Source organism: Podarcis erhardii (genome assembly GCF_964252035.2).
Source record: "Podarcis erhardii genome assembly, chromosome: 11".
In the NCBI taxonomy this organism is placed as follows: domain Eukaryota; kingdom Metazoa; phylum Chordata; class Lepidosauria; order Squamata; family Lacertidae; genus Podarcis; species Podarcis erhardii.
In genome coordinates, this window is record NC_138501.1 from 20891473 (window position 1) to 20911049 (window position 19577).

Consider the following 19577-nt stretch of genomic DNA (forward strand, 5'->3'; position numbering starts at 1 on the left):
GTAAATACTCAGTTCATCCATAGCAATAAATTCACTATATTCTTACCTGTACATCTGAAGCTTGGCTTCCACTTTTTGATGCAAACTGACAATCTTCAGGGTCAACTGAGAGGTACATAGTGGCAAGAGGTGACAGCTCAGAGAAGTTTCCTTGACTGAAGTTTATAGCCTCTGGAGTACGTTGTCCATCTTTGACAGATTCACTCAAATTGATCACAGAATCTCTTATGTTTGAAATTATTTCATTATTTTCTGCCAATAAGCGCTCCAGATGGTCTATTTTCTCTTGCAGTATTGAAAGCTGACCCTGTGGAGAGGCACAACATTAGTCCTTCAAATGTGCAAGCTACTGTATTTCACATCCCACTTGTACTGAATGAAACTCACAACTCTACTAAACAGGCCTTCAGAGTTCAAAGGAAAAGAAATGGAAAAGAAGAGCCCCTGATGACCAAAGAAAACTTTCTCAGAAAAAGATTAAAATAATGAAGACTGTTTTCTTCAATAATTAAAAGTCTTAATATAAAAAATAACAGTAAGAAAGCACACTGACCAAATCCGTTACAAATCGGTTTTCAAATTTTATCTTTTCAATTCTTTTCAGCCATGTTTTCAACTAAAAGCACTTGTCTTCCTATTAAGGCAAGACCTGACTGCAAGGTTTTGTAGCCTGCTGCAAAAGGTAATAAAAGATGGTCTTCTATTTTCATTAATAAGCAGACATTTTCTTCATGACATATAATTTTAATAACCCGTTTTCAAGAGGAACTGGAAAGAGTTTCAGGAGAGCAAAAGAACAAGTTCGACCAGCTGAGGCTTGTCCACACCATCAATGTTCTGGGAAGCAGGTGTTATTTCCTCCCTAGTTTATTGGGAGTTTTTCCATACATCTTCCCTTGTGCTATTGCTTGTGTCATGTAAGCTGCCTGCCCCAGGCACAAAAAGGCACTAATCTGTGCAGAGAAGTGTAACTTCTCCAGTGCATTCCTTGCTATGGCAACTTTTGTTCAATGTCCAACAGCTGCTGTCATGCGGATTGTCACCAACATATTGGTTACAAACTGGTCTAGACTAGGATCATTTAACCAACTACCAAATGCACTTGAGGAAAAATGCAGAGCCATGACAGGTGTTAGCTACCTATTTTATGTAAATGTAAAACGATCGTTTATATACCAGTTTTAACATTGCCACAACAATCTAAAACAGCAACTTTTAATCCACTGATGACCGAAAGTTTAAAGACAGTGCCAACAAAAGAAGAGTGGCAGATGAAACTGATGGACTATGCCGAGTTGGCGAAATTAACTGGGAAAATTTGGAACCAGCAAGACCAGACTTTCCTGAAAGTTTGGAAGAAATTTATGATATATTTGAAAGACAATTGTAATCAACTGACATCGCTTATAGGGTTGCAAGAAGTTTTGTAAGGAGAACTATATGAATTATTGCAAAAATAAAAGAAATTGCAAAAAAATTAAGGAGCAGTTTATTTAGGATTTGGATTTTAGAGCACTAAAAAAATGCAAAATCAGAAAGAAAGCTAGAAAACCATTAGTCAAGGTTGATGGAAGTCCTAGGCTGTGGTAGCCAAAGGTTTGTTATAGTGTATAAGATGGGATGTTATGTTATGTTTGGAAAACATGTGTAAAAACCAATAAAATTGATTTTTAAAAAACGAAAGTTTAAAGACAGTGATCTGCCCAAAGTCCACAACAGAAAATGCACAGGAACACACATTGAACCAGCTAAAACTCAAATTCTATCTACTGGAGGACAATACATCCTGTTTTACACCAGGTAAAGGTAAAGGTAAAGGTAAAGGTAAAGGTAAAGGTACCCCTGCCCGTACGGGCCAGTCTTGCCAGACTCTAGGGTTGTGCGCCCATCTCACTTAAGAGGCCGGGGACCAGCGCTGTCCGCAGACACTTCTGGGTCACGTGGCCAGCGTGACAAGCTGCATCTGGCGAGCCAGCGCAGCACACGGAAATGCCGTTTACCTTCCCGCTGGTAAGCGGTCCCTATTTATCTACTTGCACCCGGGGATGCTTTCGAACTGCTAGGTTGGCAGGCGCTGGGACCGAACGACGGGAGCGCACCCCGCTGCGGGGATTCGAACCGCCGACCATGCGATCGGCAAGTCCTAGGCGCTGAGGTTTTACCCACAGCGCCACCCGCGTCCCACCAGGTACAGTAACGCTAATCCATTGAACAGCATATAAATTCTCCTTCGGGGCATTTCTGTTTCTTATTAGTATTTCTGCAGGAATCCTGGGGGTTGTTGTGTTTCCCCCAGTCCAGATCATTTGCAGCTAGCTCCTTTATTTTCTGTCTTAATACACAGTTGCATTTTTTAAGCTTCTGTCTGAATGAGCTCCTTTCTAAAAGGAAGGCTCATTAATACCTTTCCATTCAAATGTTACAGGTTTTTATCAGGTTTACAAGCCACACTAGTTGCTGATTAGATCACTCCTTTGATGTGACAGATTTATTTTTTTTGGGGGGGGGGAGATACAAAGGTACGCAGTATTCTTTCTGGCATCTGCAAAGCTGAACATCTGAAAGCAATTTATAAATATTATGGCAGCACTGAGAAAGTTTTTTTTTAAAAAAAAAGAGCTAAAGCACTGAAGTGTTACTTCATGCCCCCTGGTGGTACATTAACCAAATGTCTAAGGCCAAAATTATCTGAAACATTCTAATCTTAGCAGTCCTTGAGAATTATACAACAACAAAATCACTTCCAGTTAAGACAATGAGCGAGCGGTGTGCATTTCAAATCTATTACTTTATTACCATAATTTTGGAACACCTGAACTAATGATTCCAGGGAACACAGATATGATATTTGGCTACAGAAGTAATGTTTTGCAACCACATGCAAGTTGGTTCCTGCTTTTCTTCAAGTAGGAGCATCAGATATAAAATTTACTTCGGATTTTTTGAAACCTCACAACCTCAATTAATTCACAGTTGCATCTCTAACAATACAAAACTTGAATTCTTTGTATTCGCAATTATGGATTCTCACAGGGCTGAAGGCTTTCATTCTTTAGTAACATTCTGGAATATCAAAAATACTTTAAGAATATAACAGCTTTAGAAGAAAAATGAAAGACTCTTACAGCACCTAATGATAATACACTTATTTTGGCGAATGTAACCTTTCACGGACTACAATCCACTTCCTTGAAATCTTATGCCATGATAAAAAGCTTTGGCTTTGTGATGCAAAACTGTTGTTTTTGCTGCAACAGATAAAGTAGCTTTAGAAGAGGAATTGCTTCATTCATAATTATACTTTATTCATGGGCTTCCCGCCCCCTCCCAGATGTGGGGAGCACTGAAGCAATGCAGAGTTCTGGGTATCCAAAACTCAGTAATCAGAGTCAATTTAGCTGATAAAGGTGATTTGCACAATACTACCAAGCGAGCTTAATAGCTGAGCAGACAATTCAATGTTAAAAATTCCACAGGTGCTAGGCGTATTTTGCAACTTGTGCAGGTCCAACTGCACAATCACTGGATGCCAAGTTGGTGACTGACATCTCCATCTGGCTGGCCCCTCCTGCTTTCTTAAGATGGTAAGCAGAAGAGGAGGAGTTTGGATTTGATATCCCGCTTTATCACTACCCGAAGGAGTCTCAAAGCGGCTAACCATCGCCTTTCCCTTTCCTCCCCCACAACAAACACTCTGTGAGGTGAGTGGGGCTGAGAGACTTCAGAGAAGTGTGACTGGCCCAAGGTCACCCAGCAGCTGCATGTGGAGGAGCGGAGACGCGAACCCGGTTCCCCAGATTACGAGGCTACCGCTCTTAATCACTACACCACACTGGCTCTCCAGTAAATAAGAGCTTATTTATTGCATTTATATCCCATCTTTTACTCCAAGGAGTACTCCGCTCCTCAGTTAATCCCTACAGCAACTGGCCCAAAGTAACCTGCGAGCTTCATGACTGAGTAGTGATTTGAACTCTGATCTCCCAGTCTAACACTAACCACTATACAATACTGGCTTCCTAGAGTACTTCTGCTTTGGGGCAGCTATATAAATTAAGTAGGTAAATAAATATGGGGAAAGCAAAATGCCACTTAGGGAAAAATCTGAAATATTTTTACTGAAGCTTATATTTGTTTTATACCAAATTATTTTAAATTCAGATCTAGGGAAGGGGAAGTTTGCATGGGAAATGACAGATCAGACAAAAGGAGGAATGAGACCCCACAACATGCTCCTAAGCTTGCCTTAGGAGATGATTACACTGTCCTTTGGGAGATTTTGCCACGTTGGGCAAAAGATTCAAAAGAGTTGGACTAGATGATCCTTGTGGTCCCATCTAACTCTACAATTCTATGATCCTAAGAACACTACAACAGATTATGTTGTTACTGCATTGTTATTAATATCTACAGCCTGAACTTCACCAGGAAGTCACAAGATGGGTCACAACGATCTAAAAATCAACATTAAAAGCTGTTTGAACAAAGGACAGCCATAGGAATAGGGTAGGTCCTGAAAACACATTATCTCAAGTATCAAAGGTCAGGGCAAAGAGGTGCGTCTTTATCATAATGATAAAAGCTGCATAATGAAGACGCCAGACACATCTGCCACACATAATACCTTTTTCCGCCCAACATCTGAGGGAGGTGGAACTACCAAGGGGGCTCCCACTGCTGGTCTTAATACTCAAGAGGGTCTGTAGAGGAGGAAGTGGTTTTTCAGATATTTGGCACCCAAGTCATTTAGGGTTTCAAACACTAATGTGAGCACCTTGAATTGGGCCCAGACTGGTAATCAATGCAGCTGTTTTAAAACAGGCATTATATGCATTCTGAAGGGAACCCCAGCCAGTAATTAGCAGTTGAATTTTGGACTACTTGGAACAGGCTTCTTCAACCTGGGCCCTCCAGGTGTTTTTGGCCTACAACTCCCATGATCTTTAGCTAGCAGGATCAGTGGTCAGGGATGATGGGAATTGTAGTCTCAAAACATCTGGAGGGCAGAGGTTGAGGAAGCCTGACTTGGAAGTTTCCATTCAAACAGTAATGACAACCCTGTTTATATTTTTGAAACTTTAGCTTCACTCAGATGCTGCTTTAGAAAACCAAAGAGTCACTTTGTTTAAAGGAAGAAGTTTAGATTTAAGGAAAGCCACACTTAACTGATTATTTCATGGCATTCATGCCAAGTGTCACATCGTTCAATAAATCTAAAAAGGGCACAAAACTTTCCAGGGAGGATCATATTCAAACAGAGCCAGGCATTTTGTGCCATGTACACTTTAAGGCCAAAATGCCTTGAGGTTATCTTTTGAGCTGTTAGTGAATGCTGTGTTATAGAAACATTGATCTGTTTTCCCACTAACAGATCTAGCAAGATTCAGCTTGCAGCCCGTAAATGAATCAGTAATCTCTTGTTTTGGTATAGAAAGTCAGAGCTGACTCCTTTTGCAAACACAAGTCGTACTTTTCAATGTTCTTCTAACAACTTTCAGCTGCATGCTTGGATGCGTTAATTAAAAAATGTACGGCAAAAGAGTCTTACCCTTTGGAATAACTTTGCTCAACTAGGAAACCATTGAACACCCAGATAGTCTTATTCTTTGATATTTCAACTATATAAAGAGAGAGAGAGACACAGAGAGATCTGCTCTGCATGTGACAGAACAAGTCTGTGCATTACCACCCTGGGTCAATTGTGTCTGTTCTGTAAAGTTTGCAAAACGTTTGCACATTTGAGAACAGGTACACTGATTCACAGGGAGGAAAGTTTAAAAGGGCTTTTTTGCTTCTTCCTGCTTATGTGCAGATGAAGCAAACCTTGACCCCCGGATTACTGTTACGTCCAACTTTGGAAGGCTCAAAACAAATGTTCGACATAGATACCGAGAGAATAAAAAACAATGTTGTGCTGCAGGCTGATTTTGAGGTACTTAGCTTTGAGGAACTAGGTGCTGCTGTTTTATTTTAAGAACCTGAGCTATAATAGAGCTCTGCATCACTGAACACCAGAACAATTTTGTCGGTTTTGTTTGTTTCGTTGACAGCGACACTACAGATGTAACACAGATCCAGTGCTAGCAGGGAGGGAGCAAGACAGACCACAAATATGTGTTCAAATTAAACCCACTAACTATGGTTTACTGTGAACGTGCAAACCAGGCCCCTATGCTAAATTCTCTTCAGAGGTTACAGGAAAAGTGCATTTGATCTGCCTTGCCTCGTGTGGATTGTGTGTTCAAGTGTCCTTCAAACATGCCCAAATGCTGATGTTTACCCATGGCAGTGAGACACAAGGACCAATCTTACGCTGTAATGTGTGGCGCTGCATTGCCATCTCCACAGATTCAGTTTGCTGAGGAGCACTTCACTGAACTCTACACCCAAACCCCAAAACTTCAGGGCCTTTAGAATTAGTTTCTTAAACATTAGTTTCCTTTCTTTAGGGGAAAGGGCAACAGCAAAGCACTAGAGTCTTCCATGGGTGTACCAGGAAGTCTCCTATGTCTACGACATACGTGCCATCTGACTCATGACCCTCAGTCTCTGGATATTTGTGTATTGTGGGCACAAGATCACACACAATTGGCTGTGAATGGAAATGATGTGTGTAAGTCCCTTTGGGTTGGGAAGGCTTTAATCCCTAGTCTGAAAGAAGTGACAAACTGATGCAGCAAGAGACAAACTCATTCCAGTCAGAAAACTGCACAGCTACCAGGACCGTGTTCTTTCAGCACTTGCATATTAACAGCCCAATCCTATGAAGAATTAGGTTTACTTAAATCCACTGGTCTCACTGAATATTTTAAAATATGCCTGACTCTGCATACTAACAGGCCATAAATCCAGGGCGCTTTTTTTCCTTCCGGAACTCTCCGGAACTCAGTTCCGGCATCTCTCAGGTGGGCACCATGGCCATTCTAAGAGAATGAGGGAGGAAATCATGTTGAGTTCCAGCACCTCTTTTTCTAGAAAAACAGCACTGCGTAAATCCTATTATTTAGATTTCAACCAACATGTATTGGAGAACCACATGTCAACACACTGAATTTAACTTCCAATTAAAATGTCCAGAATCTATACTAGAACCAAATATATACTTGTTTTCTAGTCTATTTTGGTCTGGACAGTGCCTGGGTGGGAGACCACCTGGGAACCCAAAGTACACCACCTTGTACACATGTTGAGTTTCATGACAGAAGCAAGACTAGATATAAATGCACTAAACAATGTCCTTTTGTTTGACACTATGTGTGCAAATGGTAAGAAGGAACTACTTCACATGCCTTATCACACATTTCCTCCCTTCACAAAAAACTTTGGGATACTGAAGAAACAAGTGCTCAAGGTAATTTAGTTGTAGTGTTAGGAATATATGACACCATCTGAGTTAAATATGATCGCTTTGAGTCTGCATCTGCTGAGGCCAGCCTGCCTATTTTTCAAAGGGCGAACTGTGTGTGTGTTTCTTAAGCTGACACTCTAGACAGTATCAGAACACCCCAGATGCCATACTGTCTGTGAAGACAAGCTGGAACTTGCCCTGGTCTGCCATTCAAGATCATATTGTGCCCTGGGGCTAGTTCACAGCCAAGTATACAACCAGGAATATTGTAGGAGGCTTAATGGTGAACTAATGAATACTACACAGTACCCATCTGCCAAGTAGAAAGGTCCTGAATTTGAATAAGAATTACTGCCTTTTCCTCTGGATCTGTAACCAGGCAAGCATAAACATCTGTCTAACACATTTATGGAGAGGCACGTTTTAAACTAGAAATTGCATTTTACCTTTATTTCTGCAAGTGCATTTTTAATGTTTTGTTTTAAACAATAAAGTGATCTTCTTGGCTAAGGAAACTTGATCTGAACAGATTTCTAAACTAGGCTCTTGTCACCTCACATGAGTGCTTTATCTGTTCAGCAAAGACTGATCATTATCCCTTTAGGGAGGGAAGATGGCTGTTGAGAGGGTCCAAAGGTGGAATACTTGCAACTCAGTACCCTAACTGCATCTTTTAACTGAAGGAGTAAGAATCCATACTGCTCCCTCAGTAAGTGGCAGCAACTATTGATTTTAGTGTGTTTTGTGGTGAGATAATCACACCACAAAAGTTACTAGGAGTAACTAGAAAACCCTCTATTTTCAAGCTGCTGCTGAGCTAAGGCTCTCTCAAACACAAAACCAGGAATGTCACAACTCTTTTCAACAGCTTCCAAAGGCCTTCTTCCTATGCAACCTAGCGTGCTGGCGTACTGTTGCAGAGGAAAACTTTCTAAGCAGCTTTTTTTAAAAATAAAAATAAAAATCAAAGCACTAAACACTTTAGAAACCTATCATTTCCATAATATCTGTGCTCCATAAAGGCAAGGATACCACTTTCTAGAATGTGCATATTAAAGCACGGCTTACGCAAGAGATGATAGATTTACTAGCAGTCTTTGGTAACTATACTTTACTTAATAGCATAGGAATTTGGAAATTTTAGAACCACAGAGCTGGAAAAGAGCAAGATTTCCCCCACCCCAGCCCTGTACTAAATGCTGAAATACACTTACTTTGTTACACAACCCACGTTGAGTTTTACAGCTCTGAGCATTAGGCCAAGATCTGCAGGAAAAGCTGGTTTAAATAAAATAAGCTCTTTCCTACTGATATAAGATACTAATTTCAATTCTTTTCCAGCGGTACATTCTAACCTGTTAAGCAGTTGAAAAGACTCGTTTATCCAATTCAAATGCACACCTCTCTGTGCCAAAGTTACCTGTCTCAGAAGCAAGCACACCCTCTTATATATCCCGGGAAAATTATTCAGCCTGACATAACTCTTTTATGTGACTTGATCCTAGTCAGGAACGTATTAGATTACTTGATTTGTACTTGTCATATAAAATCAGGAAAAGTACAAATCATAAAACAAGGTGTGTTTATGTGTAGAAAATAAGCCCTATGCTTTCACACTGTGTTAACTTTCCAGCAACAAGCAAGTAACTCGATAATGTAATGTAACTACAATGGACTTCAAACATGGAAACCTAGCTCAAAGCTCACTTGGCAGCCTCACTCCAGCCTCACACACAGGGCCCGAAGTATGCCAAATAATTTTTGTTTAGAAAAAAAACAGGGCAACTCCAATGTATTTTGCCTTGAGTTCTTTGGGGAATAAGGGGGTGAGAAAAATAAGACTTTGCAAATAAAAAAGAGTTGTGCCTTGGGACCAATAGAGCACCCCTTTAACAGGCACACAGGAAAAACTTGCTTTTTCCAGTCTCCAAAGGAGTTTCCCTCCCACATTCACGCAGCTCCTATCAAGCAGTTAACAGCCACCATCCCCTTCGCTTCTCAGGTCTCCTTTAGGGCAGCAGAGTATTGTAGTCCTTTTCTGAGAGCCTCGCCACCTGTCTGAAGCCCTGCACCCTACTCCCTGGCTATGACTCCTCTGGAGTAAGTATAGGACCGATAGTAGCAGGCACTTTTTATTACTAAAGTACGTAGTCCAAGGCTGTGCCGAGCGTGACATTCAAATCTGGCTCCGGGACTGGCCTGCGGCTCGAATTAAGCCTACCCAACATAGAAAGTAGGGCACTAAGGCGCTGAGCTCCCATTCGAAGTCGGTCAGGATGCGACTTTTCCCCAGGGGAAGGCTACAATCCCACGTGCAGTTTGCACCCGGGAATTCGTCCCATCGAATCAGACTGATAAGAGGGCGCAGAAAGGGGGCAGATAGGAGTCTCCTAGTGCCCCCCACTCTCCATCGAACAAGGGGGAAGTATGAGCAACTTCCCCTTTCCTTTCCGGAGACACCCCACCCCCCAACCCCACTTGACTCAGATCCTATCTACGGGCAAGGGCGCTGATCCGGAATCGGTTTATGGTCGCTCAAACGAGCTTTCTGCATTTCCTTCTCTCCTGGCAACTGCTCACCGTTGCGATACAAGCCTGTATGACACATAAACACACACGCGCACCCGCGATCCATCTGCCCCTTAACCCCGCACCAACTCACCTGGGGGAAGGAGCCTTCGCGGCGGTGGTTCTTGGGGTGGTCCAGGTGGCCCCGATCCAGCATCAAGTAGAGCGAGAAGATCACCACGCAGAAGATCGCGCTGCCAAACACCGTGAACTGCCGGCTCAGCTTCATCGCCGCGCCGAGCAAAGGCGGAGAAGCACAAAAAAGAGCCCCGAGCGCAGCGACCCAAATGCGCCCTACCCCGCCCAGTAGCGACGGCGGCTCCGGCTCCAACTAAACTTCTGAGCGCGATCTCCAACAATCCCGGCCCCGCCGCCGGGCCGGAGAGCTCGGCAGGAAGGACAAAAGTTCCCTCCCGGGCCCGGGCGGACGCCAGCCAGCGGGGCCGGGGCGAAGCCAAGCCTCCAGCCGCTTCTCCGAGTCCCTCGGGGCAAGTTCTCCCCTCCCGTCGGGGCCCCTCGAGAAATCCACCAAGATACGCCCGGGAGTTTCGGGGAAAGGCGAGAAGGCTCCCCCGCTCGAGCTCCTCCGGCGCGAAGGGGAGCGAGGAAGCCGCGCGCGCGGGGCAGGCGAAGGGCAGCCAGCCGCCCGGGCGCCTCGACGCAGCCGGAGCTCCGGATGCGCTGCTTCCTGATCGCCTCGGCCAGAAGCGGGACTTGGCACCGGCGGCACCGGCGGCGGCGGGCGAGGAGGGCTCGGCGCTCCCACGCTCGGCGCGGCTGATAAGGAAGCGGGGAGGAGCCGCGGCCGCCTGGCCCGCCAGTCCAGCAGCAACAGCGCCTGCTGCCGCCGCCGGAGAGCGACGCGCTCCGCCCCCAGACACGCACCGGGGAGGAGAGGCGAGGCGAGGCGAGGCGGAGCCTGGCCCACCACCAGCCACACAGCGCCACGACCACGCTGGGCGGCCAGGCAGGCGGGCGGGCGGGCGGGCGGCGTTCGGCGATCGCGCCTCGTTCTGCCGCTGTTATTACGTTTTCGAGGCGGCTCGCGGCTGTTCTGCGCGCCCCGGTGGTTCCGCTTGCACCGTAGCGATCGCGCTCCCCGCAGAAAGGCGGCACTTGGGGGGTCTCGGCGCAGAGATCAGTTCCCCTTTCCCCACCCAAAAAGACGCTTGCACAAACCCAGAGCCCTAGGAAGGGATTCCCACCCCCCTCAAGCCGAGGGCTTGCATAGGATCGCAGCTGCGCGTTAATGCAGCATAGGATCCTGCATTGGATCGCAGCTGCGCGTCAATGGGAGGAAGCGAGCTTGGCATGCCCGGCCGGCGGGAGAATGCGCCTTTTGTGTTTTGCGGCGCGGGGAGTGGAGCAGCAGCTGCTGCGCCCGTTTCCCTGGAGCCTTCGGAGGCTTCCAGCTGTTGCTGCCTTAGAGACGGCGGGCAGGTGCGAGGCGGGACACAGGCACTTGCTTGACGCTTCTCTTCCGCGAAAGGGGAGCGAGGGCCCGGCACGAGTTAGAAAGTTGTCCCGCTCTTGCCGGGGGCGCAGCGGAAGGCGCGGCTCGCTCCCACGTACGTCGGGGGGTAATTGCAGGGCTCGGCAATGGAGGCCGGAAGAGCGCGCGCCTGCTTAGCTTGCAGCGCCTTGGCATCGCGTGCTTGCTCGGAAGTCTTCAGTCACGCTAAGAAGCGAGGGGAGATGGGATCGGAAATAGCTGAAAACCCTCATCCTTCTCGCGTGGGGCTGGAGATCGCAGGGGAGTCTCGGGAATTCCCCCACACTTGGGAGTTGGAGTGTCCCTCCCCCCCAAAAAATGACGTTTTATTATGTTTTCATTTGTGTTGCAAGCCGCCCAGAATGGCTGGGACAACCCAGCCAGATGAATGGGATATTATTAATAATAATACATAATAATAATAATACATAATAATATAATTCCCCTGTTTAGGGAAGTTTTCAATGTTTGATGTTTTATTGTGCTTTAATATTCTGTTGGGAGCTGCCCAGAGTGGCTGGGGAAACCCAGCCAGATGGGTGGGGTATAAATAATAAATTATTACTATAATTATTATGTGGTCCGCCAGAGGGCGGTTTGTGTGTCAGCCCCGAAACTTGTAGAATTTCCTCCCCATTGTATGGCTTTCCTTGCCTGCTCTATGACAACTGGAATATATATTTTAGGACCTACCCCTCTTCTTTTTTATGTTAATTATTAAAACTGAATTTAATATTTAATATTCTGTTGTAAATTGTTTAAACTTATTTTTAATATTGTAGTATTATGTTATAGAAAGCCTTGGGACCTTATGGTGAAAGTATAAATAACTATGGCTGCAATCCTAACCTTTATGACCAAGTCTCATTGAATTATATAGGACTTACTTCTGGGTTTGTGCCTTTAATCCTTTGACTAAAGGTAAAGGTACCCCTGCCCGTACGGGCCAGTCTTGCCAGACTCTAGGGTTGTGCGCTCATCTCACTCTATAGGCCGGGAGCCAGCGCTGTCCGCAGACACTTCCGGGTCACGTGGCCAGCGTGACAAGCTGCATCTGGCGAGCCAGCGCAGCACATGGAACGCCGTTTACCTTCCAGCTGATAAGCGGTCCCTATTTATCTACTTGCACCCAGGGGTGCTTTCGAACTGCTAGGTTGGCAGGCGCTGGGACCGAATGACGGGAGCGCACCCTGCCGCGGGGATTCGAACCGCTGACCATGCGATCAGCAAGTCCTAGGCGCTGAGGTTTTACCCACAGCGCCACCCGCATCCCGATAATCCTTCGACTACACATAAGCAAATACCATTTGATTCAAGGAGACTCATGCCTGGGTGAATGTGTGTACGATTTCAGCGTTGTGGTATATTGAACAAATGGCCTAGTCTTCTGTAGTAACTTCTGCGTGGTATCTTGCATACGTACCATTCCAAGCTTCTGGAGTTCAGTGGGAGAGTTTACAGTATTCCCCCAAAATTGTGCAAAAAGATAGAATAGGATGTCATTCACACTTTCCTCAGAGGAACCCCATTGACAGCCTGGGTATTTAGGTTCATGTTTCCCTAGACTAATGTTACTTAAAGCTGCAGTCCTTTACAGTGGTACCTCAGGTTACATACGCTTCAGGTTACAGACTCTGCTGACCCAGAAATAGTGCTTCAGGTTAAGAACTTTGCTTCAGGATAAGAACAGCGGCGCGGCAGCAGCAGGAGGCCCCATTAGCTAAAGTTGGTGCTTCAGGTTAAGAACAGTTTCAGGTTAAGAACAGACCTCCGGAACAAATTAAGTACTTAACCTGAGGTACCACTGCACATACATACTTGGATAGGAATAAGTCTCGCTGAGCTCAGTTGGACTAACTTGCAAGCAGGCACATATAATATTGGCAATGCAGAATTCATATATTGTGGGAATCCCTCCTATAACCCTTGTTGTAGATGGGAGGCGGCAAAATATTTGTGTGCTCATGTCTAAGGCTATCTTTGAATAATTCAGTCAAATTCATGAGGCTTGTGAGTAGGACTGTACTACAGCTATTTTGTTAAATTGTACTTGTATCATCTTATGTGCCCTTTTCAGCATAGGGGTGGTGGCATTTGCTAGAAAGTTTGCTTTTAGCTGCCCAGAAAGTTCACTGGTCAGAATGGAGGAAAAATAAATTTAGAGCTGCCTACTGCCACCATCGTCAGCCATCATGCATTTTCATCTGTTCAGCATGATGCTTCCACTTCATTGATTGTTACTTAAATAGAGAACAGTTACAAGCCATTGAGTAAATTTCAGCATTGGTCAGTCTGTTCATACCTGGATAAATTATACTGCATACCAGTCCCCTTTATACTATTAATAATAATTTTCATAAAACTGCAAACCAAGGTATCATAGTTGTTTATATAAAACTGCTATTACCAATAGGTTTTTTTTAAAAAAAAACACATGTTTGCAACATCATAAAATCTTATTCTAAAAAAAGAAAGTTCTGCATTATTTCATGAAATATGAGCAAATATTTTTAATTTTTCCCCACAACCGGTTCACATCCTTACCAAAGGGGTAAAAAGTAATCATAGTACAGTGGTACCTCAGGTTACATACGCTTCAGGTTACATACACTTCAGGTTACAGACTCGCTAACCCAGAAATAGGGTTAAGAACTTTGCTTCAGGATGAGAACAGAAATCAGGGCCTCCTGCTGCCGCCGCGCCGCCGGAGCACATTAGCTAAAATGGTGCTTCAGGTTAAGAACGGACCTCCGGAACAAATTAAGTCTGTAACCAGAGGTACCACTGTACAAATTTTATTACTCATGGAAGAGTAGGTGCTAATCCCCTTATTGCTCAATGTGAGCACATCTTTGTACAGTAAACTGCACATTTATAATTCACCATAGCTCAAAATATGTGAGTGGAAGCCATCCATAACCACAATGTGAAGAGGTTACTACTTTGGTTCAAGACTCAAAAAGACTTCTGCTTAAATGTTCATCTTTTTTTAAAAAAATAATAGGCCTCACTGAAGTCCTGTGAAATCTTTTATCATCAAACCTCACCACAATGAAAAGAAGTATAAACACGTTAGAATGGTGTCCCAGAGCTTAAGTGGGGCCATATTCAGTACCTCCCATAATTGAACCAGTGTGACATATGGGGGCAAGAGAGAATTTTAAAAGCCTGGAGGAGAAATGTGGCAAGGCAGGTTTGACTGGTCAGGCTTCAAGGACTGCATGATGCTTAATTAGCAAAATACCCTTAATTAAACGATTGTCCACAGATTTGAGCACACTCATTGCTGGCCCCAGGGAAATCTGCTTTGCAACCTACATCCCTGGTTTGGATCCTGGAATAGAAAAATGGTGAAGCTGTGTTAAAGAAGCAAAAGGCATTTTAGGCTGAAATCCAAGGCACACTACAGAGTGGGGGGGGGGGAGTTCTGTGTAAACATGTTTAGGATTGCACAGTTAAAACTCAAACCAGAAAGTGTGCACAGAGGCCAGTCGGGTATAGCCACATTCCAAGCAGAGATAGGAACTTGGAAAAGCAAATAAATGAATCTGTATGGGTCAGAGTTCATCTGATACCTTTTGCTGAAGCTAAGGAAAGACCTTTAGGTTCTGCCTACAGTTTATTGCCAAAGCAATACTAAAGAATTGACCTGAAGCAGCTGGAGAAATCGTTCAGTACTGTCCAGACTCTCAACCTCAAATCTTTGATATCAGAAAGCAACATTATTTCCTTCTGAACTCATCCATTAACATTCCTACACAAACATATATATCCCCCCCCTCTCTCTCTCTCTCTCTCTCTCTCTCTCTCTCTCTGTGTGTGTGTGTGTGTGTGTAGATAGACCGACCTGTACACACACACTCCTGCCAGCTAACATCTGATAAACTAGACTGGAGTTCATTAAAGCTTATGAAATAATAAAGTTTCCTTATCTCAAAAATGTTCCTTGTCTTTGTTGCCACAAATTCAACTGGCTCTGAAAACCGCAGGAGTTTAAATTAGACTCTGCCTTGCCTTGAGTACATGTTGCATTTGTGATAAACTTGCATAGTGTACAATTAAACACTGCCAAACAGGATTCTCTTAGGACACCAGTCTGAGAAAAGTAGAAGAGAACTGAAAGGCTGATTCATGGAAGCTCGCTTTTGTCCCAGCCTTTGCATCGTTCTATCTGAAATCTCTGGATACTTCTAATTAGTGTTGGCGGCTGTTTTTTCGCCCTACCCCCTCACATGGGAACGCTTAATTGCTAGTCCTGAGACAGGAACTTCCTCTTTGAGGACACTTCCTAGTGAAAATGTAACCTTGCATTCCTAAATAGAAGCAGGTTTATTTACCTGTTCAGGTTTGCTTAGGACTACAGCCAATGATGCAAAGTTGATTCTCAGCATCCTTAGCAGAACATATTTTAGTTAAATGGGCTTATTTGTGTTAGAGGAGCTGGAATGTTCTTACTAGCGCTATATCCCAAGCATCATTTCCCAACTTCTGCATGGCAGTCGCTCATGTAAAGACAAACAACACTTGAACCCAAAGCCTTCTGGGATGTTGACGGCTAGCTATTTTGTGGCCATGCAACGTAAACACTAAGCCAAATGGTAAAGAGACATCTGTACTGTACAATCATCACGGTTTGGAACAAAATTGCTGTTTGGAGTGACTCGGGAGCTTTCTTTTCCCCTCTGTGAATATGCTTCCATGGTTGCAAATAACATCAACTGCACCTAACTATTTATTCATCTTTTGGTGGTTTGTTTGAATCCTTCTCTTTAAAAAAGAGAAAAAGTAGTCACTATAATAACTTCAGAATGCAAACATTCCTGAGTGTGTGTTAGATGTTTTAACGTATGGTACACGAACTAATTAAATCATCACATATGTCTCAGAATTTGCAGTCCCTGGAATAATTTTGCCAATATGGAACACAATTTGCATAATTTGTGCTGAGTCTTACTTAGCACTTACTGAAATACAAAGTGGGTTTTTAAAAATTATTTTATTACTTCTGTCAGATTTCGGGGAAGTTGAGTTGTACACACCATAGGGAGGATATTAAGAGTTTCCAGCAGGCTTTCTGGAAACATTTATTCCTTGAATGTAGCGCAAGGGGTGGAAAGAGCTTTGTTTACTGAGTCGTCCTTCTCCCTACTTACATTTAAAATAAAACTGCTTTATTATCATTGACTAATAATATATGTGCAGAGAGGAGAAAGTGAAAAAGGTAAAGGTAAACAATGGGTATGGGGGGCTTCGGGGCCATATGTAAGTCACTGTATAGGCCGCTCTGCTGGGTTCCAGAGGACGAGCTCCAGTAACTTACTGTAGACTTGGAAAGTAAATCAAAAGGTGTTGTGGAATGTTAGCTGACAACTGTAACACTGGATAGCTCAGCTGGTTAGAGCATGGTGCTAATAATGCCAAAGTCACAGGTTTGATCCCCATATGGGACAGCTGCATATTCTTGCACTGCAGGCAGTTGGGTGAGATGATTCTCAGCGTATCTTCCAGCACTATGATTCTATGAAAGCGCACGCCGCATCAGTGCAGTTATTCCTAAATACAGACACAAATAGCACAACCAGGAAGAAAATCCAAAGATCAAAGCTAATGATTTGCATTTGCATTTTATTGCATTCGTATTGATAACCCTGCAAGGTAGTTCAGTATAATTATTATCATCATCCCATATTGTACACTGAGGCAGAGAGTAGCTTACCTAAGAAGGCTCCAACTGGAGATGTCTTAAATTGTAGGTCAGGTTCTCAGCTGCTACACTACATTAGCTCATGAAATCATTCTGCACTGTGGGCTTTGAACACCAAGGATGGTGAAAGCTTTTCAGCCTGAGGGCCACAATCCCTCAAAGGCAACTTTCTGGGGGCCACATGTGAGAGGCAGGCAAGGTCAGAAGCAAAAGGAGGTGTGGGGAGAAACACATTTGGGCCAGGCAAGCAATATGATGTCTTAGCTTTGTACAGCAGGATACATTCCAGGCATTCAAAAGTCAGAGGGCACATCGCCATAGACACCCCTCTTCATCCGAGTAAGAAAAGGCCATTATCATGAACAAGGACACATTCTAGCTTAGCAAAAGCACTTGCGGAGGGTGCAGGTGAGGGGTGTAGCTTACAGAAGGAGCTTGGTCTGGGCCGTGGCAGATTTTGGGTTCTCAAATTTCAGTGGTGATGCAAAAAAATTCAGGCCCCGCCTCTCTCGTGTGCTCCTTCTACAGTGTTGTGGTTTGAACCCGCAACTCTACTCCCCCATTCAAATAACTAGCTTCCTGTGGCTGCTTGGCAGAAGATGGGGGGGGGGGGGTAGGAGGCATCCAAAAATGTGATCACAGACCTGCTGCATTGCATGTACTTTAGCCCTAATCATATGACTTTGCTTGTCCTTTCCCATCTTACAGACTGCTTCACTGGCTGAGGCAGCATTGTAACTTGGATGCTCAGAAGAAGAAGGAGTTAACAGGCTATGTTTAATCCACTTTTGACTTTTAATCTCTAAGAAATCTTCCTCCCCCCCCCCCCAAAAAAAATCCTCCATAAAAGCTACAGAAAATTAACCATAGCAAGGTTGCTCATGTTTGTAGGCTTCTGTGCTATTGAGATGTACGTTCTCCCTCTTCTCACACCTATTTGCATAATTGCAACCCCCCACCCACCAACACTGACGAGAAACTATTGCACTTTCCGTGCCGCTAATTCATAAGGTTGCCTAGCAACTGGATGGGCTCTCTCACCTCAGACTAATCTATTCATATATACTGTGGCCTTTGCCCAGTTCTGTAGCACTTGAAGAGCCATGTGCTTTACATCACGGATATTCAGAGAAGGAATTTATGACGGCACTAAAAAGATAACCCAATTACATATACCTGGAAATTTTGCAGGGAAATTATTAGGCAAGGCACACGCCAGGTGTGAGATCTGGGCTAATGATAGTGAACAATGGATGGATTAAATACTCAGGGCAGGTGTTGTGAGGCACAGGAAAAAGTTGGTAGATGAAAATGAGCAGCAGGGAACTGGGAGGCTCGTGGAGAACCCCATGAAATATGTGAAAAGAGAAGAAAATGAAAGTTAGCCCTGGGGACCAAGGAGTCACCTGCCTCTAAGTTATGTTTTCATCACCATTTGGTGACAGTTTGCCTAAGAGTTCCATTTTAAGTTAGTATAAATTAGTGCTGTGCTGGATTTTTATCTCACCCACCCCCACCCCCACCCCATTTTTTTACCATTCTCCATCAGTTAATGAGAAAAGAGCTAACTAGCATTCAAAAATTATCAAAGGGCAGAGAAAATTTCAGATAAATTCTCAAGGGTGGGGCACACGGTTTTTGCTGCACTTACTTTTAAAATAGCCTAGGGGTGCTTCTTTCCTTCACGCGACACATCAAATCTCTAGTGGTCTGTATTCTGCAGCTTTCCTGGGTACCCATATTCCCTAAGAACCCCATGATGTCCTTGTTCTTCTTTTAAGCAAAGTCTTTTGATTAATTAATTCAGGCATAGGCAAATTCGGCCCTCCAGATGCTTTGGGACTACAACTCCCATCATCCCTAGCTAACAAGGCCAGTGGTCAGGGATGATGGGAGCTGTAGTCCCAAAACATCTGCAGGGCCAAGTCTGCCTATGCCTGAATTAATTTATTTTAAAGAATTGTGCACAAAGCTTTTTTAATGGGAAGATCTTCCCAAAAAAATAAAATAAAACCAGCACATCTGCCCATCTCAGGCCCTCGGTAGCCAGGGCTCCCACCTTTGTGGGTTTCAATTAAAGCTCAGAGAAGGCCTTCTGAGAGGACTCTTCCTATAGGTCTTGTTCAGATCAGGAAGTGCAGGCAGCTGGGGAGGCTGCAGAGTTCAAACCACCCATGGTCACCTTGCAATGTTAAAATAAGCTCAACCCTGTCCCCACCAAAAGTTGAAAGAAATTTAAAAGCTCGCCAAGAATGACAAAGCCAAATGGAAGCCTCTTTCTCAAAGGAATGAATATTTTCGGAAATAGGAGAACAGGATTCGGCACAGCACTGTTATAAATATACAGAGGAAACTCTGGCATAGCATTTTCCCCCCGTACTATAGCAGTAATAAAAGAAATAGCCACGCTATACATGCAGCAATTCCCAAGAGGAGGCCTTATTAATTTCACACTAAGCAAAAAG

The 19577-nt window shown here is 44.1% G+C and overlaps 1 protein-coding gene across 1 annotated transcript in view; it reads right to left on the reverse strand.

The window, feature by feature from the left end:
- MAN2A1 (mannosidase alpha class 2A member 1) overlaps window positions 1-10145 on the reverse strand; it is a gene marked incomplete at its 5' end in the record, with an annotated part of 55649 nt that extends 45504 nt beyond the window's left edge. The window contains 2 exons of the mRNA XM_081880348.1: window positions 47-307; window positions 10011-10145. Of these exons, the coding sequence (XP_081736474.1) occupies window positions 47-307; window positions 10011-10145 (396 nt within the window). The remainder of the gene's footprint in view (window positions 1-46; window positions 308-10010) is intronic.
- Between the last annotated feature and the right edge of the window lie 9432 nt (window positions 10146-19577).